Here is a 25914-nt window from a genome sequence, read left to right as displayed (position 1 = left end):
TATATATATATATATATATATATATATATAATGCAAGTACAGATGTAACAAGACTACATCTGTACTTGCATTATATATATTTTTCCTGCCCTAAATTACTGACGAAGAGCATGGAATCAGTAGTCCGATTGATGTGGAGACTGCAATAGATCAAAGTTTCTGGCCACTTGAATGTTTCTTGAAGAAGCAAAATGACACAGTAATGATTTGTTGTGTATAATAAAATATATTGTGGTGTCTTTCTGAATACACACTGCATCAATTCATTAATAGGAAATATCAGATGTTTAGCTTACTTTTTATATATTGATTACTTGGATTATTTATACAAATATTATATTATAAAAAAATATTTAAAAATGTATATTATTACATGTTCTAGCACAAGGGCGGCCAACTCCAGTCTTCAAGAGCCATCAACATCTTTCAGTCTTCAGTCTTTGACTGAGCTACTGATTGAGCCCCCTGGGCTGAAGCATGAATATCCTGAAAACCTGACATGCTTGTGGGTATTCAGGACTGGATTTGGCCACCCGTGTTCTAGGAAGGTGCTAAATGATTGTATGTAACCCTTTTGCTGTTTCGAGGCAAATGACTCGAAAGATTATAACTTTGTTCCCCCCGATGTTAAATGCCTTCCAACGTTCTACACACGACCCAACATCCGTGCCACCCACCAATTGCATGGCATAATAATCCTACAGATGACACGTCCTGATTCATAGCAATAGGGATACGGGTAAAATCCCAGCAGAGGCTCACAAACGCGTTGACAATATCGTTGACCACGTCGGCAATGGTGGCAGCAGAAACCTCGGTGATCCCACATGGGGTTGAATTCAAGTCCGACTTCTCTCTAGGACACAAAAAAAAAACAGGCACGTTAATGGTGAAACTGCTTTTCTCCTAAACGGCAGCATATATTATGGAACTCTTTCCCCGATACTTAATCCTAGACACTGCATTGTGCATGCGACTTCTCCAACAGTGACTCACTGCTGAAGGCCAGTTGGCTGAGAAAAAGTAATGGCAGGTAGCTGACATCACTTGATAACTTGTGTGGTACACTTTTATATTGGACGATATCCTCTGTTGTTGAGAGATAATGCAGTTGTATGGCGGACATATAGGATAAGGAAGTTTTCAGAGTCAACATTTCACCGTACCAAACGCAACCTTCCATCGTTGGTTCTGGAGGATTTTACTTGAGTGGTCACCAAATACCACTCAAACCATCTCTTATGTTCATAAATTATTATGTGCTGAAAAGCTGTGTAATGCGGCAGGTATAAGCTTATAGGGCTCCATGTTAAAATGGATTAGAAGCAAAAGGTGACACTGGGTGTTCATGCATGTCATTACCCAGAATCCCTGGCTGCAGTGGAAGCACTGTATGCTAAGAGATAACGGGGTAAGACAGGGCTGCAGACCTGTCGGAGACATGTGAATGTGCTCACAAGTGGTATTTTTATTTACTGTATGGTGGAGAGATTTGGCACTATTTTAACCCCCGTACCTTATTTAATGGGTGGTTGTAAATTATAGTAAGACGTTATTTCAGTCTTTGGTGTACATATACTGTATGTCTAATGATAGCTGGTAAAATAATTTGTAAGTATAAAAAAGATGCCATGTTTTGTGCGATATTACTGTATATATCTGCGTTACCAATAAACACTATGGACCGTAATATCCACAGTTATATTGCTATATGACTGAGCACACAGGTCAGCTTAATATATTGGGAATAATGTTAGCACAGATATTGCTTAAGGTCATTAGCCTTACTACTGGCATGGTAAAAAAGCTATTATCTGTGATCATAGAAATGACTGAGAATAAACAACTTAACGTACAGTAAGTGTAATGTTAAAAGTCCTTTAAGGAATTGCTTGGGAATAATTGCTTTAAAACACAGCGCATTTGATCTGATTTTTTTTCTTCCCCTGTAAGAAATCCCCAAAATTTCTGATCACTGTTAATGGGCGAGAGATAATTATTTACTAAAAATGATTTATTTTTGGAACATCTAAATGTGGCATATTTTGGCTTCAGATACAGTAATACCCATTTCTCATTTGCATCTGTAATTGGCAGCCGTTAATGGCTCATTAGGAGCACAGAGAGGAGCGGAGACCACAGAAGATACCACAGCAGGGACAGACTCGGTACATACAGTATGCCTCAAATGCCAAAGCGCCATGTAGTGTGCTAAAGAAGCAGTCCTGGTTTCACGTTTTTTTTTTTATTACTATATGCAGCGCGGTCTTAGACCTCTGGGCGTTTTACCGCGACCAAATGAACACCGGAGCTTGGCCGTAACTCATCTCGCCGCCGGGACACCACTGCCGGCCATTTCACCGCTAAGGTAAGTCCCTAACCTTAGCGCTTACCCTAACGCCCCCTAATACTAACGCTACTGCACACCCTAAAAACCTCTTAAGTTACCCTCATATCCTAACCACTGAAACACCTAACGTTAACCCCCTACTCTAACCATTAAAACCCCTAAAAACTACCTAGATGCAGCCGATCGATTGAAATGCCACAGCTGAATGTAACATTACATTACTAAGAGTCACACATTATTGTTACAGCTTTCCGAGTACTGGAAGACCGTGATTACAATTGCGGCACACGTGCACGTGATGCTGCGCACAGCAAAAACAAATGAATGTTTCCAATTGTGCGTGCACGTAGTGTGACCGTCGTACCACTCGTCCAAGCACGCAAATTTAAAGCAGGCACCTGAAATTGCCGCGCAACGACCGCGTCACGTGAGCGGTTCAGCCAATGAGGGCGAACCGCTCATGTGATGTCATGGCCACGCCTCCACCATGCCTCCCTGTCGCCTCCCAATGCCTCGAGCCTGCGATTTGATGTCACGAGGGCGCGCACAACAAGCCGGACCTACTATAATCAAGGCCTAATAGACAGTTTGCTGTTTGGAATTCTGCAAATGATCTGTTTGTAATACTTTGTTGCCAAAGGGCAGAGCTTTAAAAAAAATGTGTGTGTGAGCTTGTTTCAAAAGAGGAAGTGATGTGACCTTCTCAATGGCTGCTGTAGCAACCAAAGGATGATCAGCACGTAAAAAAAAATGATTAAATATAGCATTACGAGGGGGAAAACATGCAGACAGTATTATCTAATACTACAGAACTGATTTATTTAAAAATAATTTTGCATGTTTTGCTAATTTCAAGCGCTGTGAAGATCTTCACCAGTAACTGATAGAAAAGGGATTATATGGGAAGTGTTTGAGTGTTTGGTGATGCTGGCGATGCCTTGCACAAGGACGTGTTGCAGAACTCATCCAGGGGTGAACAGACCGGGAATCGCAGAACATTACAGATGTGCAGAGTGTCTTTACAGAAACAGCTTTTAACATTTACAACAATGAGCAAATCAAATAACTCTATCCTAGTTAATTAGGTTATTCTGCTCAAATGAAGTAATTGGCGTCCTGTTACATTTTGCATACATTCTTGTATCCTCCCCGCCTGATTTGTCAGTTCAAATGAACTTGTTATTCTTTCTGCCTGCAGTACTGTACCTCTCTTCCCCAATCTCATTTGTCTCTATTACACCTAAAGATCTGTTCACTTGCAGTCCTAAATCTCTGAAACTTCTAATCAGTGTTCGTTAACTACCCACAATGCCGATCTTCATCTTTATCGTGTGAAAACCCAGAGAAGCAATTCATTAGCCCGGAAGAAGTGATATTGTACTGCCCTCTCATCAAAGGCCTTATACACTTATCTGTCATGTACAATGAATATAATACACGGACCTAATGTCTCTTAAAGTCCCCTTACATTTTTATCTCGACCAGGGGTGCCGAACTCCAGTCCTCAAGACCCCCCAAACAGGTCAGGTTTTCAGGATATATCCCAGCTTCAGCACAGGTGGCTCAATGAGAAGCTCAGTCAGAGACTGAGCCTCTGATTGAGCCACCTGTGCTGAAACAGGGACAGTTTGAGCCACCTGTTCAGAAGCAGGGATATTCTGAAAACCTGACCTGTTGGGGGGCTTGAGGGCTGGAGTTGAGAACCACTGGTCTAGACTACAAGCTTTCTTCCTAGAGTGTATTACATTTTATGATAATTGCCTTTATTCTCTTAATGTATTAATATGTCCTCTTAATTCCTTGTATTTTAATCTGTTTGTACACTAAGGCTGTTGAATAGATTTCCTAATTATTACACCGTTGTAGCCCTGGATTGTGGATAGGTACGTCCTATAACCCATTAAAGCTTCAGACCAAGCAATATCCCACGTGTTTAAAAAAAAAAAAAAAATCAGTTCTGTACTATGAGAAAATATTTGTAGCATTTTTTTTAAACAACTCAAAAATGACAATTTTAACGTATTAGAATTCTAATGAGCATTTTTGGTTTCTATAGCAACCATTTACAAAGTCACATCCCCTTCCTCTGCTGAAACAGGCTCTGGCACACCCCTTTGTGAGCCTTGCCCTCTCTCTAGCAGTGCACCAATTGTATCTAGTGACTGCCTGGATCTGTTCTTCCCCACAGAACTTGGCATCTTTGATCCTCTTTTGCTGCACTAAAAGACATTTATTGAACCCCCGAGCCAGAATCTTTGCCGATCATTGATCACAGGAGAACGGATCGATCGGCTACTTAGATAATTACTTATCATTGTGTTTATTGTATTGATGCACGTATTAAAGGGGGAGAGGGGGGAATTAATTAATTAAAAAAAAAAAAAACGCAGCATGAACTGCTGCTTTAATAAACCGGTCACTTCAATCCTCCGCCTGTTTGGTTATCTGGAACCGCCCGCCCCTCATTCTACAGTCACACAGCCCAAAGTTCCTCAACTAAATTTACCTAATGAATCTTTTCCAATCTTTTCTTTTATCCATGAAGGTGCACACAAAACTGAAGTCTCCTGGCTGCAAATCGTGGGCAAGAATAATGTTACCAGATTAAGCAAAGGAAACATTCCCCTTATTTGCAATATTTCCTTTATCTTGATCAATTGTACTGGATTATTACTTTTGTTTTGTTTGCTGGCAGGGCAGGCTAAAATAACTGTTTTCTCTCTTTCTCTCTCCACATATTCAAGTTCCCACCTGCAAAATTGGATTAATCTCAGTCATGGAGGTAGGAATAACCTCTCTCTAAAACTCTCATATTTAAAGCAACAGTACCACTGCTCACTTTGATTTCTTCATCTATCCTACTTGAACTGGGGCGTCTCTGGACCTTAACCATGGCCCCCAAACATCCAGTGACCCCCAGTTCAGGAGCGGCGAGCTGGCCGTTCGCCAACTAGAAGACTCAAAAGGGCCATGGGGTCTTATGAAAGCCACAGCGTCATTGGGAGAGGACATTACAGCTTTCTATTGGTGACTCCATGGCCATGTTTGTAGTCCTGGCAGCCATGTTTGTAGTCCTGGGAGCCATGTTTGTAGTCCTGGCAGCCATGTTTGTAGTCCTGGCAGCCATGTTTGTAGTCCTGGGAGCCATGTTTGTAGTCCTGGCAGCCATGTTTGTAGTCCTGGGAGCCATGTTTGTAGTCCTGGCAGCCATGTTTGTAGTTTTTTTGGATGCCAAAACCAACATTAAAAAATACAAATATCTTGGGAACTGAGGGGTTGGGGGACCACTGATAAATTACAATTCAGTTATTATTTACAAAGATTTTTGATTTTTGAGGGGATTGCTTCTTTAATTGGAAATTATTTTGTAGATCATTAACAATCACAAGGCAGCAATTGAAATACGAAGTCCAGCTCCTATATTTTCTCATTCAGATGTTGCCGGTGTCAGAATATAAAGTGACAGAAAATAACATTTTGTTACAATATACCAGGGATTTACTATTGATATTTTCAATTAATAACAGATGAATACATAACCTACTTGATGCTTTTGTCATGTTGTCATTCGTTCATTTGCAATGAGCCAAAATAAACACACAAAAAAGACATGCTTTTTAAACCAATGGTTTTAGGGGCTAATTCAATAAGCCCTGAAGGGGTGGAACACGAAACGCCTCCTTGACTTGAATATGAATTTTGGGACAATCAGCCTCTTTTCGAAGCCTATTAATCAGCACCTTAGACTTCAATAGAGTTTCATTTTCCCCTTATGTGTCCAAAGTCCTTAAATCACACTTATGTTGGTGCTTCAATACTGACGACTGTGTTTTTGTATATTCTGTATTTTAAAACAATAACAAAGAGACTCTTACCAACTGAAGCGTAGACTGTGAAGGACCGAAACTCAAGCACTCAGCTCCTTACTTTCCATTAAGGTTTGGGTAGCTCATAAAAATTGACTAAACCTCACCCTGTCCACAGACCATTAAAGACATGACTAGTCATCAGTGTGTCTCAGACCAGCTGGGGCCTGTTATTTTATGTTATTTGTTTCCCAAATATTCAGAGAAACAAACCTAATAATGCTACATCTCAAAACCTTACAGAGTGACCCGTGGTACTTTGTCACTATTGTGGTTACTATGCCCGATGGTTTACCTGTGATAAGATCTGAGGTTTCCTTTCCCTCTACCTATTTACTTTGTGTCACCAGCATTTTTCCAAAAAAGGAGGTTTACAGTAGAGGCAACTCTTATTCGAACAAAAACCAGTGGCAATTCCCCAAAAAACCCAGGAAACACCCAGGTACATTCTGAATACATGCCTTAAACTTTCCTTAAACTAGCCCCAGCATTTCTGCATTGATTAATGGCCTATCAGATTAACAGCGGGGGTCCCTGGCAGTCCCATTCAAACTGAATTGGACTGCCAGGGATCCCTGGTGTGTTAATCCTATGGGTCGTTAGTCAATGCAGAAATGCCTTAAACGTGCCTCAAACTAGCCCAGAACATACCCAGCACATACCCAGCACATACCCAGCACATACCCAGCACATACCCAGAATGTAACCCGGCTAGTTTACGGCAAATGTTAGAATAAACGTTGCCTCTACTGTGAATGAAAAGGGGCAAAATTCTCTTTAGCAAAGATACTTGTCAAGATTCTGACTATTATTAAACTGTTCAGTGCCACTGGTAATTTACTAGTTAAAAGCATTTTCAAAGTGTGTCATGCTAATCTATATTTCATTCACTCCACAAGGAGGCTAAAGTATATTCATTAAAGAGAGAGAGCCCTTATCGTTTAGTAACCTCTTTACAATGCATTGATGGGGGTAACATTATGTCCGTTATGACTATTGCACTGTAGTGAATGTACTCGAACATTAATAGCTTCAAAAGAGAAGATCTATTCATGAAGAGAAAGTCCATAATATACTACAATTGTTTGGGCACATATGGAGGTGAATAGTGGGTGATGGTGTTGGACTGAGACAACTAGGGCCTGCCAGGGAATGAGATTGTAGGGCTCCCAGCAACCTTCCCATTACTGCCAACGTGTGGTCCTCAAGCCCTGCAAATGGGGATAAAAGGTGGGGGGAGGAAGTCGGGACTCTGACTTTCAGTCCGGGGGGAGAACAAGGGCTTTGGGCCTACCTAGGATTTCCCAGGTTCCCTGGCAGGCCAGTCCTACCCTAGTGGCTGTTCTGTGCTGTGCCCTGTCTAAAGGTTTTAGTACTGTACTTACAACTATGGGAGACTGGGTACCTGACACAGGGGGCCATTCTATATCTGCCAAGCATCTGATTGAGCAATTTTTGCACAAACATTCCCATAGACTCAGGATTTTGGATCAAAAAACATCCCTCACAGCCACTTTTGGAGACTTAGAAAAAGGCCCATAATGGACAAATTGCGGTGACTAGTAACAAGCTGAGTTGCTACATCTGTATATATGCTTTCTCGCTATACCCTTTCATCCATTTATTGCCCTGTCTGTTTATTTCCTATTCCCTCTGCCATTCCTTCTCTACATCATTTGCCTTAGATTGTTATCTTGTGTAAACCAACTATACACTCTAATATAGGGGTGGGCAACTCCAGTCCTCAAGGCCACCAACAGGCCAGGCATAAGGGATATCCCTGCTCCAGCACAGGTCATTGACTGAGCCACTGATTGAGCCACCTGTGTTGAAGCAGGGATATCCTGAAACCTGACCTGTTGGTGACCCTTGAGGACTAGAGTTGCCCACCCCTGCTCTAATAACGGCTACACACACCCTCATAACAACTTAATGATTTGTCTGCTCAGAATTATTGTAAGATACACACTATACAAATACCTTCATCTGAACATTCGTACCCCTTCTCAATAAAAGGAAAACAAGGTATGGATAAAAAGATAGATCCGATTTAGGATTTTCATAAATAATGGGGCAATATTAATATATATTTCTATTAGCTGGAACATCTGCTAGAATGACTAAACCTGCATTCTGGTATAGATATATATATATATATATAATATAAACTGAAGCTGTATCTCAATGTGTCATATACTGTGTATAATGAATATTGATGACCCATCTGTATACACAGTAGCTGCTGAGGGATGAATTGGAAGATGCATACATAACTTTTGATTTATTTCTCTTCTTTACACCTCATATTTTATCATGTAAAGAGATAAAGGCTTATCAAAGTCAATCCTTTGACAGTTACTTATACTAACATTAAAGCCTTAGCTTTTTGTCATCTATCTTTTAAAATGTACAGCCTGGCTGCATTTATTCATTATTCACTTTTCCTTTATAATCCATTTATAACTCAGTATCGGGCTCCTAATTATCCAGATTGCAAATCAGTCCTGTTAGCAGTCTCTTAGATGTTGCAACTCAAAAGGTGTATGTCAGATCTTTTCCATAAGACTATTAAGAGCTTTGCATGCATTATTTACACGGATGTACACAAAACGTCTGTTTTCCGCAGCTGTATCAAACTCGCGGGGGTTCTTTATTCAAACTACTGTAGCACAGCACCGCTGCCTCAGATGTAAGGAGACATATGCACTGTTTTAATGTTATTCTCTTTACACACTGTTAAAGCAGCAAATTGAAATAAAATAACACAATGTTCCAATATGGGACGTGCTGAGCTGGCACTATGAAATAAAGTTATTGTTTCGTTTCTGGTTTACATCTTTACCACTCAAGTGTATAAATAAAAAAAGTAAAGAGAAATCAGCACGGTTTATTCTTTACATGTCACTTATACTTCTATTATTTTGCAAGAAACTTAGAAGCACAATTCTAAATGATTTGGAATGGGATTTATAAACGTTTACTTTTTACGAGGCTATAGTTCCCCAAAATAACCGGCAGCCAGAAATTACCAAGTGCATTATATTTATTTTTGACATTTCGCTTCCCATTGGGACTCTGTCTTGAGAAAGGTCTCAAAGGGCACTGTAAAAATGACAATAACTAAGAACTATATATATATATATCTCGAAATGTGTCTTGGTGCTTTATGATTTGTATATCTGCTTTGATTGCACCTTCCCATTTGGTAGTGTGTGTATTTGCCTCAATTTATAGCGAATAGTGTACTACTTCCTGTTGTGCACTTCCTGTTGTGCACTTCCTGTTGTGTACTTCCTGTGATGATGTAGCTGACTGGGTTCTGCAGGGGAAATAGCATGATAGGCACGCCCCATTTCTTATGCCCGGCTGATACAGCACAATTGCCGCTTTCCCCACTGGTGTGTTGTGTATGTCTGCCTGCAGCGTACCAGCTGTTGTGATAACGTTGGCTCATATATACAGAATATATATGTATATACATATAGCCGTCCGGAGATGTCTCATTTCTTCTTAGGTTTCTGTGTTCATCAGTCTTTGCTTCCTATAGTGATTCTTACCTTTATTTTTCAGCCATCACAAATATCTATTGGCATTTTATGAGATACTCTATTTAAGGACAACAGTTGTAACCATTTACATGGTGATTACATCATTAAGCATGAAGTTAAGAGTCTGTATATAAATTCCCAACAGGCTAGCATATCTGACGCAAATCTAACGTACCCATTATATGCCAAAGAGTTAAGGCGATACAATTAATTAAAGATTGAATCCCTCATTAGCCAGCCTATGCCTTGCTGGCTTTTATTGCATACAAGGAGTTGACATGACATCCAAATAGCCCTAACTGTAATCTAGTGTAACACCCCATGAATGCCAAGGAGTTAAAGCCGTTCCACCTTGGCATACTAGAGAATAAACATAAAAAACAGCCATACTTTGCATAATAAAAAATTAAATCTTCTATTCTAGAGACAAGATGACTCATTCATCAAACATGGCTGATGGACTTCATTCGAAGCAAACAATGCACATAACATACAGAAGTGAATAAATAGCATATCCCATAACATTAGCATCATGCTCTCTGACCGAACTGGCACAATGTAAAACACCAGTGAAAGAAGGTGAGCACTGTAGTTAGTGGAAGAGGAGTCCAGAAAAAACGTAGAGGATATAAGAAACAAAAAATGGCGTCTTTGTTGGACATTCCAAATGGTACAAATACATGGTTGAATCAGGGGATCGAGGCAGCAACTCCACAGTTTCCTGGCCACCTACAATACTCTCCCTCCTCCTGTCGGGATCCAACTTCCGCCTGACCGGAGGAGGGAGCTGTTGAATCCCTGAACCAGTAGGATTGCTAGGTAGGTAGGTAAGCGTGTGAGAGGGAGTCTTACCTTCTCAAGAGTGGCCCTCCTTCAGCAGCGTCGCATTGTTATTGCGACCCAATGTCAAATGACGCCGCAACATCACATGACGACGTGTTGCCATGACACCGCGACATCACATGATGATGCGTTGCCGTGATGCTGCGACATCACATGATGCCACGATGCTGCAGGAGGAGCGCTGCTCTTCAAGTAATCATCCGGGCCAGCAGGTAAGTACAATCGCCCCTGTACCAATGTATATAAATGATAATAAATCATGGGGAATTATAACACTTTGCTGTTGTGGGGTTAAATTCACTCAATGCAATGCCTGTTCCTCATATCACATGCAAGAAATAATTATATATTCCATATGACAATTCACATTGAAAGCTTTGATAACTGATACCTTTTTACATAACAATATGTATGATACGTTTGATAACTGATGTCAAGGTAAGACTTTCTGCTTACATAGTCATTAACAGGCAGGTCTTCCTCAGTCAGATCTCGAGCCTGACGCTTGTTTCCAGACATTACACGGACACCCATTTTTTCATCTCTTTGCTCCTGGGGCCAAACGACTTTATTTGCCGAAATTGAAACATCATCTTCCCCATCTTCAAAATCTTGGAATTCAGGAGCTGAGAAAAGAAGAAAGTATCTTTCTTATGTTCACAAATTGCTATTGTGGAAGGAATCACCATTTATTGATATGACCAGCCCTGCACTGCTCCTGGATAGAGTCCTCGAAGCTCACAAGCTAGATGTGATCTGCCCTGATGAAGGTGCGACTGAAACATTGACAGACACGAGTTAACAAATCATTTATTAAAGACTGGATGAGCCACTGAGTTCTCTCCTTGTGGGAAGAAGGCAATGTTATGAGGCAGATCTTCGTCTAAATGAAGGAAACTGTTGAATTGGCTTAATCAAAATAGGAAATTGAATACTGTTTAATGTACTTTTTGAAACATAAATGACATTAACTCATATGGCTCACATTTACTATGCAGAGCTATTCCATAAGACATCATACATCACTGGAACATCTTATGGAATAATACTACTTTGTAAATATGGGCCTACATGTAAAACATAAATTATAGGAGCGGTTCAGTGAGTAAAGACACTGGCTGGCATGGAGTTTGAAGCAGGTTCAATACCTGGTGTCGGCTCCTTGTGACCTTGGGCAAGTCACTTTATCTCCCTGTGCCTCAGGCACCAAACACATAGATTGTAAGCTCCACGGGGCAGTGACCTGTGCCTGCAAAATGTCTCTGTAAAGCGCTATGTAAAACTAGCAGCGCTATACAAGAACATGCTATTATTATTTTTTTTTTTATTAGATGAACCTTTTTAATCAGTTTCCAGTACAATCTTCCTTGTGCCCATGTGCAGAGGTTACTCTGATGAAACATCACCATCATTTGAACAAGTGTTCCCATGTAATTGATCTAGGACAGTAAGTAGAATATTTACACTGCAGTTCCTGTAAAAATAGTGATTGGAGAAGAAATGATTAGCAAGGCTGACACAGAGTCGCTGCTCCTCTAACAAGTGCCTGAAGTTGATTTTGAAAGAAGGCAACGTACAGATGCAGCTACGAGTATCCGAACCCTTGCTTTGGAAAATCTGGGGCAATCTCCGAATAATGCTGCAACATTTGTGACAATTCTGCAGACAGACTAATGGCCAATCGGATTAACACTGTTCAGTTTGAATGGGACTGCCAGGGACCCCGCTGTGTTAATCCGATGGGCCATTAGTCTGTCCGCAGAAATGTCACAGAAATGTTGCAGCATTACTGGGAGATTGCCCCAGATTTTCCAAGGCAAGTGTTCGGATACTCGTGGCTGGATCTGTATTAAAACCTCTAGATACCCATGAGCCCTACATGTTCTTTACCAACTCCAGTCCTCAAGGGCTACCGACAGATATGGTTCAGGATATTCCTGCTTCAGCACAGGTGGCTCAATCAGTACTTGCTTCAGAACTGGTGGCTCAATCAGTCCTGGCTTCAGCACAGATGGCTCAATCAGTGGCTCAATCTTTGACCTGTTGGTAGCCCTTTAGGACTGGAGTTGGCTACTCCTGCTCTATACAGTACCAATGAAATGAAAGTATGTGCTTTCTTCAGCCCATTATACAGTATGCAGAATTCTGCAGATCACCAACTATGTTAACTGATGGTTTCATGAGACTTTCATGGTAAATTAATTCATAATCATTATAAGCCAACTTACAGTATATACATATATTCATGTAGGGCTAAAAAGGATATTTAATGTAAGCATTTGCACTGAATGTTTCCAGCACTATTTATGTAAAAACACAATTTGTTGTAGTAAAAGCATGCCCTTACCTGGCAGGAAACGAGGGTATATCCAGTGCACTGAGACATTCTTACACACTTCAAATATTTTGGAATTCTTCAAAAATTCTTTGTCTTCAATCGGTTTCTCTCCGGGAACCCATAACATGGACTGCTCATAGATTGTTGTAGTGATTTCACCTCCCTATAACATACGTTACACAGGCCTAATGAAAAGCTAGTACAATCCAATGCCACTTTATGTATAGCCTAATGCCAATTAAGAGCATTAAGGGGTTTTGATGGACAAGTCCTTTGTGTAGGTTACTGTATATAGAAATGTCTGAACAACGCACTAGATTCATTTTGACATGGAACGACATTCATCCAGCTGTGAATCGTGGTGGAAGTTTGCTTCCTCACCAATATCCCAACGAATATTGCCAAAGAACACAGTATGTGTCAGTTACTCTTCCTCTTACTAAAGAAACCCCAGGGATGTCTGCTACATTTTGGAGAAAAACTATCATATTAATTGCTATCCTAATGAATTAAAGCATACTATGAACTATTGTAATCACATAGTCTGGGCCCACATCTTGATGTCAGTAGCAAAAAATGAACCTCTCGCTTAACATTCCAACCGAAGCCACAACTTTTGCCGCATTGAAAATTCCTCTCTGCGCGGGCAAAAACAGCAGTGAACATCCCAAGGACAAATAGCAGTGCTACTCCCTGCTAGTAGGGGGGCTTTACCGATGAATACAGTATTTTCATGTTTCTTGTGCTTCCACAAAGGCAGGCACTTTGGAAACAAACAACAGTAAGTATAATAATTGCTTGAAAACCTTTGCATTTATTATATGGTAATTCACATTTTGAAGTAGACTTGTTTATTAAACATGTTTGAACCTATTATGATGCCAGTAAAGTTTTGACAAAAGGAAGCATTTTTTTTTCTGCCATGGAAATCCCACAGGCTCTGCTTTAAAAACATAATGTTTTTTAATATTATAATTGTATTTCAACATGTTTGTAGTCCAGTTGGTTTGGATTTTAAGATGTCTCAGCTGTTGGAGGTTAGTGGCTCCTCCATCCCAGGGTTTTAAGCTCACCCCTCCCCAAGTCAGCATGTCTTTTACATTCTACTGGATATACTGTAGATCCAATGTTGGTATTTCTCCTTCCTAATAGAGGTAAATGAGAATTGTAATCCTAATAGAGGTATATTAGTATTTTATCTGGTAGTGTTAGGACCTGTGAACTGGGTCTGCCTTGTCGTGGTTCACAGGCTCACATATCTTTGGCCAAAGGGTTAAACTAAATGACCCTTTTTCAAGAGAATATATAAGTATTTTACAGTGTATTTATGTCATATTGGGCCAGTGCGGGGACATTTAAAGATGGAGCGGCAGGCGCACGTGATATCTGAGTGGGAACATCGGAGTGGCGGCAATGAAATGTGAAGCGGCGAAGTGCCCTATGGATAGGTGTCCTGGTGGTGACTTGTCCTGGCGGCACAGGCCGCTGGCAGTGGTTTGGTTGTGGCCAAACATCTCATTCCCTTCTTGGTATGTGTATGACTATACAACAAAAACAAACAAAGATGCCCAAAGCTACTTCCAATGTGACAAAAACACGCAGTGCAATACCTATATATTCTCTTGAAAAAGGGTCATTTAGTTCAACCCTTTGACCAAAGCGTATTAAGCCTGCTAGCCAACTTCAAGGCTTAAGGCGCTTTGGCCAAAAAGTTAAACTAAATGACCCTTTCTCAAGAGAATATATAGGTATTGCACTGTGCATTTCTGTCACATTGGAAGTAGCTTTGGGCATCTTTGTCTGTTTTTTGTTGTACACATTTAGTCACGCTAACTAGCACTCCTCTTGACACACATACACACACAAATTTTTTTATGTGGTAATGTTTGGGGTTTCTCAGAGCTTGTTGGGTATCTGTCTATGTGTATTACTATATGGTTGTGCTTGCTCTCTCCTCAGGACTATACTGTGGGTTTGTATTTTCTGTTAATTTCTAATATTAATAATGTATAATCATGTTTCGATAGCAGTCTAATAGTACTCTATGAGCCACATATTATTAGACTTAACCAAGACATGTGTCAGGTGACTGGCCTAATATTGGTGTTCTTCCAATCAGGGATAGAGATGGGCGAATCGTCCAAATCCGTTTCCCTGTTTTCGTTGATGTCACCCCCAAAATCTGTTTCGCGGTGTGAAATCCACAAATGGATTTGGGCGTTTCAATACACACGGATTCATCAAAAACCCGCCATTGGATACCACCCATGGACGGATTTTTAGAATCTAATCCCGGGATCCAGCAACCCATTGGCGGATTCTTTATCAATCCGCCAATGGATTGTTGAATCCTCGGATTGACTGAGCCACCTGTGCTGAAGCAGGGATATCCTTAAAACCTGACCTGTTGGTGGCCCTTGAGGACTGGTTGGCCACCCCTACTATAGCAGTATACTAGTGAACTGCCGACATTTGCTATACTGCCCAGGTTTGAAGAGTCAGAAGGAAATTGTTAAAAAACTGGTGTGGAAATGTGAGTCGTGCTTTGAGACTTCAGCACCATTTCTGCCTGGATAGCCAGTTACAGCAGCTTCTAGATCAGGCTCTATTGACTTGTCAATGGAGAAATCATCCTAAGCAAAACATATCTTGTTAAAGTAGCCAAGACATTAAAGGTAGTATTTTTAATAAACAGATGCAGGGCTGTTTCACTCTGCATTATAGAACACATTCAGCTTATTTGTTGATGGCAATCATAAGCTTATTTGTACGTGTTGTGTATGACAATCATATGAAATGGACGTTAGATTATCAACTATAGTTGTTTTAGAAGATAACTGGCTAACAGGGAGAGGCTGTTACCTAAAGTACCTACACCTTCCTGTGGCTTATATCAGGGGTGCAAAAAGTTCTTGAGCTGCGCCCCCCAGTTTGCGCACCGCTGGCTTATACAATCGCCGGATACCATCCAGGAGAGAAATGTTATTTATTCAACAGTTTTTTATTTAGCGCAAAAAATAAAGCTATTCTGCCTTTAATTTAAGCCGAAGAGAGTCATTTTGAAGAATTTCATCAAGGTGCTTTTCTAAAATACGTTGTATGACAACAGCTATTAACAAGAAGACTCTTGAAACTCTGGTACACTTGGGTAATAATTGCCTTCTGGAAAAATATCAGAAATACACAGAACTATTTCTTAAAGCAATCCGTGCAATATCTGTACATGTGTGGTTTTTTTAAAATAAATCCAATCTGTAGTATTAGATACTACTTATTACATTTGTTTTAATACAACTGTTAATGCCATTTTTAATGAGTTTTAATATACTGAGCATCCTTTGATTTCTATAGCAGGCTTTTAGCAGCAGCGCGAGATCTTTGTAACACTTTCCTGTTTGTGAAAATTTGTTGCAAATTTTCCCTGCAGTTTGAACCTTAGTAATTTAAGAATACACTGTAGCTGCTGAGTTGCACTGACTTGATTGAAACTAAAATGTAGCCATTCAGTGAACCCCTGGGAAGCAGGATCGTTGCTGATCGATTAGAGGAGAACTAATCGATCGGCAGCTTAGGTAATTAGTTTTCAATAAAGGTAATAAAAGGCTGCGTATATTAAAAGAAAAACATTTTTTTTTAATGTGCCGCTTGGATTGCGTCTTCAATCCTTCTCTATTTAAAATGTCAGTCAAATATTACATTAAAACAAAGGACATTGTGCACAGTATACCCATTAAAAGATCTAAATTGAAATAATTTTTCATTACAAATGCCTATCTGTATTCCAAATACACCGTCCTGTGTGTCCCACCACAGCTTATTTCTTCTTAAATTTTAATAAAGTAGAAATGTTGGAAATCCGCACAAGGCACATTTTTATATACCTCAAGTTCTTCAAAGTCCGATTCAGCAATTTCAGGGATTTCTTTAATCTGTGTCTTGATGAAGCACTTTTGAAGGTCAACAAAGAAGATTCCGGTAATACCCTGAGCAGAAAAGAAATATCATGTTGGAAAAAAGCCGTAGATTCTGTAGTGATCAAACTGGGGGAAGCAGAATGGCTTCAAACTTTACAGGCTGTGATCGAAACATAGAATTTGGCAGCGGGTGAGAACCCTTTGGCCCACTTAGCCTGAGCTGGAATGGGACATTTGGGGGGACATTTCGGAATGGGCCCTTCCGCCACCTACCACTCCTACTTTAATGTAAGTTTTAGGGCAGGGTGTTAACTTTGGGGGTTTTAGTGGTTAGGTTAAGGGGTTAAATAACAGATTTAAGCATAGATTTACTAAACTGTTAAACCTTTGCACACAATAAGGCTTAGTCAAATGAACAGGTCCTAATGTGCGTGAAGGCTTAGCAAGGAGGCCACAGGGAAGTACTTTAGCTCTGCGTTATGGTTGGTAGAACATGTGAGGTGGAACCATGGAGTGATCTCTTGTGGTTCCTGAAGACCAGGGGAGGCCAACACCAGTCCTCAAGGGCCAACAACAGGCCAGATATTATAGATATCCCTGCTTCAGCACAGGTGGCTCAGTGTGCTGAAGCAGGGATATCCGTAAAACCTGATCTGTTTGAGGACTGAAGTTGGTCACCCCTGCTGTAGACCAACATAGAGGTACAGTGCAATGAAGTACACAATGCCCGGGAACCAGATTAGTATTTCTCATAAAGTTTGCAATCTACAGTAAGTGGTGAGTATGGACTATACATAGAACAAAGTAACCCCAGTTCTGGGCACTCAATGCCCCTAGATAATGAATTGGTGATTGATTTAAAAGTGCTTTTACTATCAATTTAAAATAATGGAATAGCTCGCAGATGCAAGAAAAATTATGCCTATAGATCATAGGAGCGCAAACATTTTCCCTGCGCCCCCCTGCCGGCAGCTCCCCTCTCTCCACGCCCCCCCCTCTTACCTCAGCGTCATGACGTCACATTGCAATGGCAACGTGAAGTCACATGATGCCGTGTTGCCATGGCGACACATCTAAGAAGCCGCCAGGGCCAAGGTAAGTGAGGTTTACAGAGGTCTTTGCCACTTCCCTGGCACTTCATTTAAATGCCTTTGGGAAGCGCGCAGGCCGACTGTAAACCCCGTGCCCACCGCAGACAATCTTCGCCCCCCAGTTTGCGCCCCACTGCTATAAAGCATTGGTCTGGCAAACAGAAGGTCCTGAGTTCGATTCCTGCATGTGTATTATATAAAATGTATTCATGTTCATGTTCAACTCCCACATTGTTTGTGTGTCTGTTAGCAATAAAGTATTGAATGTTTAAAGGTAAAAAAAATTCCACGTGGTGTGTGTCATGTGACCCTCCTTTGCACTCAAGATGGAGAGGAGAGAGAGCAGCCGGGAAGAAATGCAGATACCGGTAAGTCCTCCCGCCAAAATGTATGCGACCCCAGTTATAACGCGGTCTCATTCTCGTGGACCCCAGGGACCGTGTTATAATTAGGTTCAGCTGTATTATTATTATTGAAGTATTTTAACTTTATGCTTATTACCAGTGGTCGACAAATCACCAAAAAATCTCGCCCAACAAAAAAATCTACTCGCCACCTAGTACCAAACGTGTGATGCCTGGGCCAATAGGAGCTCGCCACGATGTTAAATCCACTCGCCCGGGGCGTGCAAATGTATAGGTTTGTCGAACACTGCTTATTACCATATATGTTTTGTCAATTGGATGTAGCATTGGGTACCCTGGCTTTTGTTGTATACATTTGCCATGCTCACTAGCACTTTTTTGACATAAATATATATTCATGATGTGGTGGGTGTAGGAGTTTGAGCTAGTTGGGAATGTGTGTTAATCAATTTCTGACTGGTAACAGTTGTATGGAGGTAGGTGGCACCTCCCCCCAGAGCTCACTCCTCCTCACCCTTTTAACTTGGGAGGTCTTTTCATTTTGCTGCAGGAACAGGACCTACTATGGTTGCTTCCCCTCATACAGAGGTAACAGGAAGGGTTCACAGTGTAGTGTAGGACCTGCATTTTTGGTTATACCTTGACGTTTGGTATGCAGGCTTATAACGCTTTGGCCAAAGGGTTTAACTAAATAACAAAGTTATTATTATTATTATTGAAGTATTTTAACTTTATACTTATTACCATATATGTTTTGTCAATTGGATGTAGCATTGGGCACCCCTGTCTTATGTTTTATACATTTGACACGCTCAGTAGCATTCTTTTTTGACATAAATATATATTCATGATGTGGTGGGTGTAGGAGTTTGAGCTAGTTGGGAATGTGTGTTAATAAATTGTTTCTAATAGAACCAATGTGAAGTGGTAAAAGATTTCATCTTTCTTGGCTTGATCGCAATGGCAACTGCACCCATGAGATTAAGAGACGGTCGGCACTTGGAAGAAATGCAATGATCAGTATTAACAACATCTGGAAGAGTAACAACATCAGCCTGGCAACTAAATGCAGATTGGTCAGTGCAATCGTTTTCCCAATAGCAATGTATGGCTGCGAAACCTGGACTCTGGGAAAGGCAGATAGGCGAAAAATCGATGCATTTGAATTGTGGTGCTGGAGACGTCTGCTGCATATTTTGTGGACAGCCAGAATAACGAACCAAGCAGTCCTGGAACGGACCAAACCGATAATCTCATTGGAGGCCAAAAGACCAAAGCAAAAGCTCTCCTTCTTTGGTCACGTCATGCGAAGCAAGTCGCTTGAGAAGGACATCAAGCTTGGAATGATCGGTGGCAAAAGAGGAAGAAGCCGCCCAAGAACTCGCTGGCTAGATTCCAACAAGAAAGATACTGGACTGAACATAGCAGAATTAGAAGAAGCCGCGAGAGATCGGAAGACATGGAGAACACTGATCATAGAGTGGCCGAGAGTCGTACTAGAGAGAGAGTGTTCTAGGATCTGCTGTTTTAACTTAATTAGCTTAATATAAGTGGTAAGTAGGAAGAACGTACAGAGACAGTAGGAAGATGTGCCTGCAAGGTGCCACGGTCGATGTATGATGTGTATAGTATCAGCCCCTGAGCTACACATATTCTCCGTTAAGCAGATGGGTTTTAAAATGGGTCCTAAAGGTGGATAGTGATGGATGGATTAAGGTGGATGGAGATAGATATCGCAATGCTTTGCAATAACTCCAGGCCTAAGTGATTAAGTAATGCCATATTTGGGAATTTGTGAATCAAATTCTTAAAATGATCATTTCAACATAAAATGCCTGGTAAGAGAGTTATTATGTGAAGTAATAATAAGCATTACTTTTCATATAATAATGTATGTAGCGGCTCTTCACATATTTTCTCTCCCTAATAAAACCAGCAGATGTTAGCTGACATAAATGTCAGAATAAGAAACGTGCTGGTAATGTATAAAACCTGACAAAACGATTACACTTGAGGCACATGAAACAAGCCAAGTTACAGGCAGATAACGCCGTGTAACCCATCCCGATCAAATCAATCCAATAACGGTCCACAATAAATAACACTAAATAGCATCTTATTTTATAAACTAGTTCAGGTTGCCCAACACCACTAACTTCATGTACAAGCAACAGATTATACTACTCTCTTTTTAGGAGCTGCAATCCAGTGTTTCACTGAGCGGCTGACGAAACACCTGCAGATGCACGGGGCAAAAGTGTCAGGAAGGTGTGGACAAAAAGTCGAATAGAATGAGAAATGGATAGCATAAGGAATATCGTTAACAGCAGCTCCCGTGGAATGAATCAAAGCAATCTTATGAAAACAAATCAAGTGGCCTGCGATAACTGAAACCGTTTCAATCACACTGAATTTCAATATTATAACTGACATGCTATTCATAAGCCCAAATGCGGATGATTCATGCTGTTGAGGTGGGCTATAAATTTCATTTATAACCTTTCTCCAATTCGGTAACCTGATATACTGCCGTTTCTTGAATAATCTGCAGATATATGTATAAAAAGCAAACTGTTTCCTTTTTGCCATGAGAAATACAAATCAGAAAATTTGAGGGAACTAATCGGGGAGTTGCAAAACTTTTCAGAGACTTCTTAAACTTTGATGGTCTTCTATGCCGGGGTCCTCAACTCCAGTCCTCAAGACCCCCCAACATGTCAGCTTTACAGGATGTCCCTGCTTCAGTACAGGTGGCTCAATCAGTTCTTGCTTCAGCAAATGAGGCTCAATCAGTCCCTGCTTCAGCACAGGTGGCTCAATCAGAGACTCAGTCTTCGACTGAGCCTCTGATTGAGCCAACTGTGCTGAAGCAGGGATATGCTTAAAAGCTGACCTGTTGGGCGGGGGGGGGGGGGGGTATTGAGGTCTGGAGTTGAGAACCCCGTTTCTAGGCAATGTATCATGTTTATTTGGACTACCCATTCATCTCAAGCTATTTACTTTGTATTCAACTGTAATAATAGGACTATTTATTAGATTGTGGATTATTATATGGGCAAAATCAGTATTCTGTAACAATCCATGTATCATAGAAAGTGAGATTGAAATAACCATGTGCAGGTATAACGCTAAATTATATTATCATACATAATGAGGTTATATAACCGCTGTGTGGCCTGACAATAATTTAATAATCCCTCCATGTGTGTTAAATCTAATAAAGGTTTTATATCAACGTTTCATACATTGTACATCTAGCAGCTTTTTTTAATAAGGTGATTTTAAAAATCACTTATCTCCATAGCTCAGGAGTGGCCAACTCCAGTCCTCAAGGGCCACCAACAGGTCAGGTTTTAAGGATATCCCTGCTTCAGCACAGGTGCCCGTCAACGACTGAGCCTTTGATTGAGCAACCTGTGCTGAAGCAGGGATATGCTTAAAATCTGTCCTGTTGGTGGCCCTTGAGAACTGGAGTTGGCCACCCCTTGCCTTAGCTGTACGTAGGACCTCTGGAAAATGCAGGGTTATATAAGCTTTTGCCACTCTTTGCAGCAATTTATGACACTCATTTTGAAAGTAACTTATGAGAGACAAAAATCTACCATTTTTTCTACAAAAAAACTAAACTGAACAAGGTCTCGAAGTACTGACATGTTTAAAGTCGTGGATTTCCACCACTTCATCGGTGCCGTTCTCAGTCCGAAAAGTCTCAATTCGGTTCACCGGATCAATTTCCATCAATACTGTCGTCTTCTCGCCGTTGCCGAAGAATTTGTATTCAACGTCATAGATCTGCTGGAACAAAAGGGGACAAAACAGAAGAGTAATGTGTCCCGGGCAGAAGATGCTATTATTTTAAGGCACCAGTTTTTAAATGCAATTTCAGCCTTGGCAATAAAAGCTTTGGAGACGTTTTATATTGCAGTTCTTTGGTGCCTGCTTTCAGCAAGTCGTTAGAAAAATGATGTACGGTATAAACGGAGTATCGCCTAGTGGTTAAAGTAATGACATATGTTCAGCAGTTAATATTGTTATGGTCTTAGTCTCAAAATTCCCATGGGAAACCAGTATGTATGAAGCATAACCGTTCGGTATGTAACGGGTCATGTCAAATATCTTAATTCTTTTTATCTAAAAGTGACACTCCAAGCGGGCGAGTTTGTGTGTGTAAATCGCTTTACTTTTTTACGTAGGCTTGAAGCAGGGGGTCGGCAGAACTGGACCCCATTCAATTCAGCTCCACGGACCCCCTGCTTCCGGAGATACTTACCTCCATAGAGGTAATGTAAGGGTGGCTGTTCAAAGCTCCCGCGCCCTGCGGACCAATAGGAAGCTGTGACATCATCCAGTGCGGCTTCCTATTGGCCCATGTGACGCGGGAGCTTTAAACTTGCAGGAGATACCGGTACCCCCTTTGGAGGCAAGTATCTCTAGAAGCAGAATCCCCCTGCTTGAAACCTATGTTTTAAAAAAATCGGCTGCTTGGATTGTTCCTTTAAAAAAATTAAAAAATAATAATAATACACGTACACAGTGGCGCATTTGAAAATCCGCCGCCCCTAGGCACTTCTATGTGTCGGCTGTCTCCTTGGTGCCGCCTTCCATCTCCTTTGGAATCCCAGCATCACATGATGCCGCAGGTGTCATCAACGCGATGGCGCACGGCATCGCGTTGCCATGGTAACGCAACGTCATGATGTAATTTGACTTTGTGACGTTACATTGTGGTGTCCACGGTTTCATTTGACACTGGGATTCCAAAGGAGATGGAGGGCAGCGCCAAGGAGGCGGCAGGACACGTGTAAGTGCCTTCCCATTAGGCGCAGAAAATGCATATGGGGGCGGAAATGTTTTCTGCCCCAAAATGTTGCCGCCTAATGGCCTAATGGGAAATCCGCTACTGCATGTGCACACATCTTAGGCTGCGTCCATACAGCCTTCGACCGCGCGGAGGCATGCGCGTGCGTGACGTCACCCATGTGAAGCGGGTGCGTTTTCAGACAATGGTAGACACGCCCTGGAGGCTGTGTCTCGGGTCATGTCTATGACGTCACGGAGCTGGTTCGGCCTCATCGGGCGAACCGCTCACGTGACCTGCCCGTCACACCGAGAAATCAGTTTCAACTGATTCCTCGCGCACCGCGTGCTCCCTCCTGATGTTGCGCATGCCGCGCGGTCTATTGGCGCTATCAATGCCTTAAGCCAATGTGATCGCGCCACACGCGGATGCCTCTGCGCGGTCTTCGGCAGCATGAACGCTGCCTTATAGGGACTGAAACGTTGATACTGTAAATAAACAGTTTTCACTTCAATTGAGCAATTATTGCATTTTTTTGTGCACCCAGGCTAAGTTAATTTATGTTGCGTTATGTTGCGTGAGGGTCACCCTCACTGGATATAAATATAGATACAAGTGCGGACTGATCTAATATACAGTAAAAGCGGTGTTATCTGGCATTTTACCAACCAGCATGCTTTAGTAACCGGAATTTCTAACATATCCATATACAAAATTTCAATGTAGTAACAGAACCCATGCCAGGGCTATATGGCACCTCCACATCGTTCAGAGTATTTCCGAATGGAGTCGAATGTTTACAACAGTATTACAGTACCTGCATACCATTTTATACTTTATATATTAGAACGTATTGTAATTCTTTGACAATTTGCACCACGTGTAGAGATGGCTGACTTTTTTGGCGAATTTGGATCCTCAGCGGATCGGCCGGTACCTTTGGTCCGCAGATTTCAGTGGATCAATGTCAAAAAGGGCGATTTCATGTTTTGCAGATTTTTCATATTATTATTACCAATACACACTGTGGATTCAGCGATCCGTTAGCGGATTCTTAGCAATCCACCAACGTATTGCTGAATCCGCGGGTTGGATTCTACAAATCCGTCCACAGGTTGTATCCAGTGGCAGATTTTTACGATTCCGCACTGATTAAAACTTAGAGACTCCTTAGCACATCCACAACTGTGCTGACAGAGGAGATACTGTCTTGAGCACAAAGGCTGTGCTGAGATAAAGACACCCGGACACCACTGACCTGAAGGTCACCTGATTTAAGGTGCCGCTTGATACTTTGGGGTGATAGGCTGGTTAAGGGCTTTTCCTACCAGTCTTGCAGATAGGGACTGGGGAAGTAAGTTAGCCCTTACAAGGGCTAGGTGTTTGTTTCTTTTGTATATTTTTGTTTGCTGTGCATTGTTTAAAGGGACAGGCTAAATAAAGCCAGGTGGATTCGTCCATCTCTAACTACAAGTATGGTATGAGTCTTAGGCTGCGCTTATAGTGCCTTGCGACTGCGATGCGACGTTGCTCCAAAACAAATCAATTGACTCCGTCGCAAGCGCTTATAGTAAGCGCGACAGTGCGACTGAAAATTTGGAAGCCGGTTAAATTTGATTTTTTAGAGACAGTCGCCACACGTGACTGTCTCTAAACCAATCAAATTGCGCGGCCCGCCCCCTTTAGTGACGTCACTAGCGACAGTCGCTAAAAAACAAATTATACCTTTCGCTGACGCCGACGGGTGACGTTATCGGTCGCGCCGCCAGCACTATAAGCACGGCCTTAGTATCCGTCATCTCTCATGTCTGGCACATGTCAGATAACAAAGCTTTTACGTTATAACTTCAAGAATACCTGTTTAGGTAGACAAGGAATGGCACAGATCTTCCTTTCACTATGTATTGATGTATACACTAATAAATTATGCAAAATGTATTCTATTCTAAATGAAATGGGCATGTATCAAATAGAAGTTCCAAATCCATTCCTGTTTTCTGTTTTATACTCAGACTAGTTTTCATGCACAGAATATTATCAAATGCAAACATCATTTTACACACTGTGCACTAGTTGAGTGCTGCAGTGTAGTGTGAAAACATATATGGCTCTTAAATTCACCACCATATTAAAGTCACAAGTTGAATGCTTTCTCTGTATACTTATTATGCACCATATGCCACATGAAATATAAGAAAATGCAGTAGTGGTATAATATAATAGTAATATAATGTTATAGCATGGTAGTTATGTGGATTTCCTTTAATGTTCAAGCAGCTTTCTACATATGATTTTATTACATGACAGGTTAATGGGAATTGTGTATAGGCGTCACCCATCTTTGTGTCATGTTCCCTCCAAAACCTCCGTTATTGTTACTCCGGCTGCTAACTGTGAGCAAGGTAATTAGCGTATCAAAAAACATTAAAAAGTCAGAAAGTATTATTAAAAAAAGTGTGATGATAAAATGGTATTCCAAGCAGATGTTCAGTATGTGTTTCCTTGCCAGGGACAGACTGTATTGACAGCAAAGAATTCATCTACAAATACTTGCAATATACCTGAGTTCAAACCGGCTCCTTTCAAAAGGAGGGCGGGCGGCTGGATGTTTCAAAATAATGGATTTTTGGCAGCTTCAGTGGAAACATGAATAGGCATGTAGAGATTGTGCTGCGTTCTGCGGTTTTAGAGCGATGAGCGATGGCTGTATTCTGTAATGACTGCAGATTTCACACTATTTTTTATGGCTTTTCTGGGGAAGGGAGAGCAGGCACCACTGACGTTGAAGAGGGTTAATGTAG

The 25914-nt window shown here is 41.2% G+C and overlaps 1 protein-coding gene across 2 annotated transcripts in view; it reads right to left on the bottom strand.

The window, feature by feature from the left end:
• Positions 1-206: 206 nt before the first annotated feature.
• TNMD (tenomodulin) overlaps positions 207-25914 on the bottom strand; it is a 51308-nt gene continuing 25600 nt past the window's right edge. The window contains exons 3-7 of one of the 2 annotated variants that reach the window (XM_075572817.1): positions 21967-22110; positions 16827-16928; positions 12955-13108; positions 11064-11233; positions 207-856 (exon numbers count right to left, since the gene is read on the bottom strand). In XM_075572817.1, the coding sequence (XP_075428932.1) occupies positions 647-856; positions 11064-11233; positions 12955-13108; positions 16827-16928; positions 21967-22110 (780 nt within the window). In that variant the 3' untranslated portion in view covers positions 207-646. The remainder of the gene's footprint in view (positions 857-11063; positions 11234-12954; positions 13109-16826; positions 16929-21966; positions 22111-25914) is intronic. The other variant, XM_075572818.1, reaches the window with a different exon arrangement.

Source organism: Ascaphus truei, chromosome 16 (assembly GCF_040206685.1).
Source record: "Ascaphus truei isolate aAscTru1 chromosome 16, aAscTru1.hap1, whole genome shotgun sequence".
NCBI classification, from domain to species: domain Eukaryota; kingdom Metazoa; phylum Chordata; class Amphibia; order Anura; family Ascaphidae; genus Ascaphus; species Ascaphus truei.
Note: the sequence above shows the minus strand (reverse complement) of the source record. Positions and strands in the feature narration are given on the sequence as shown.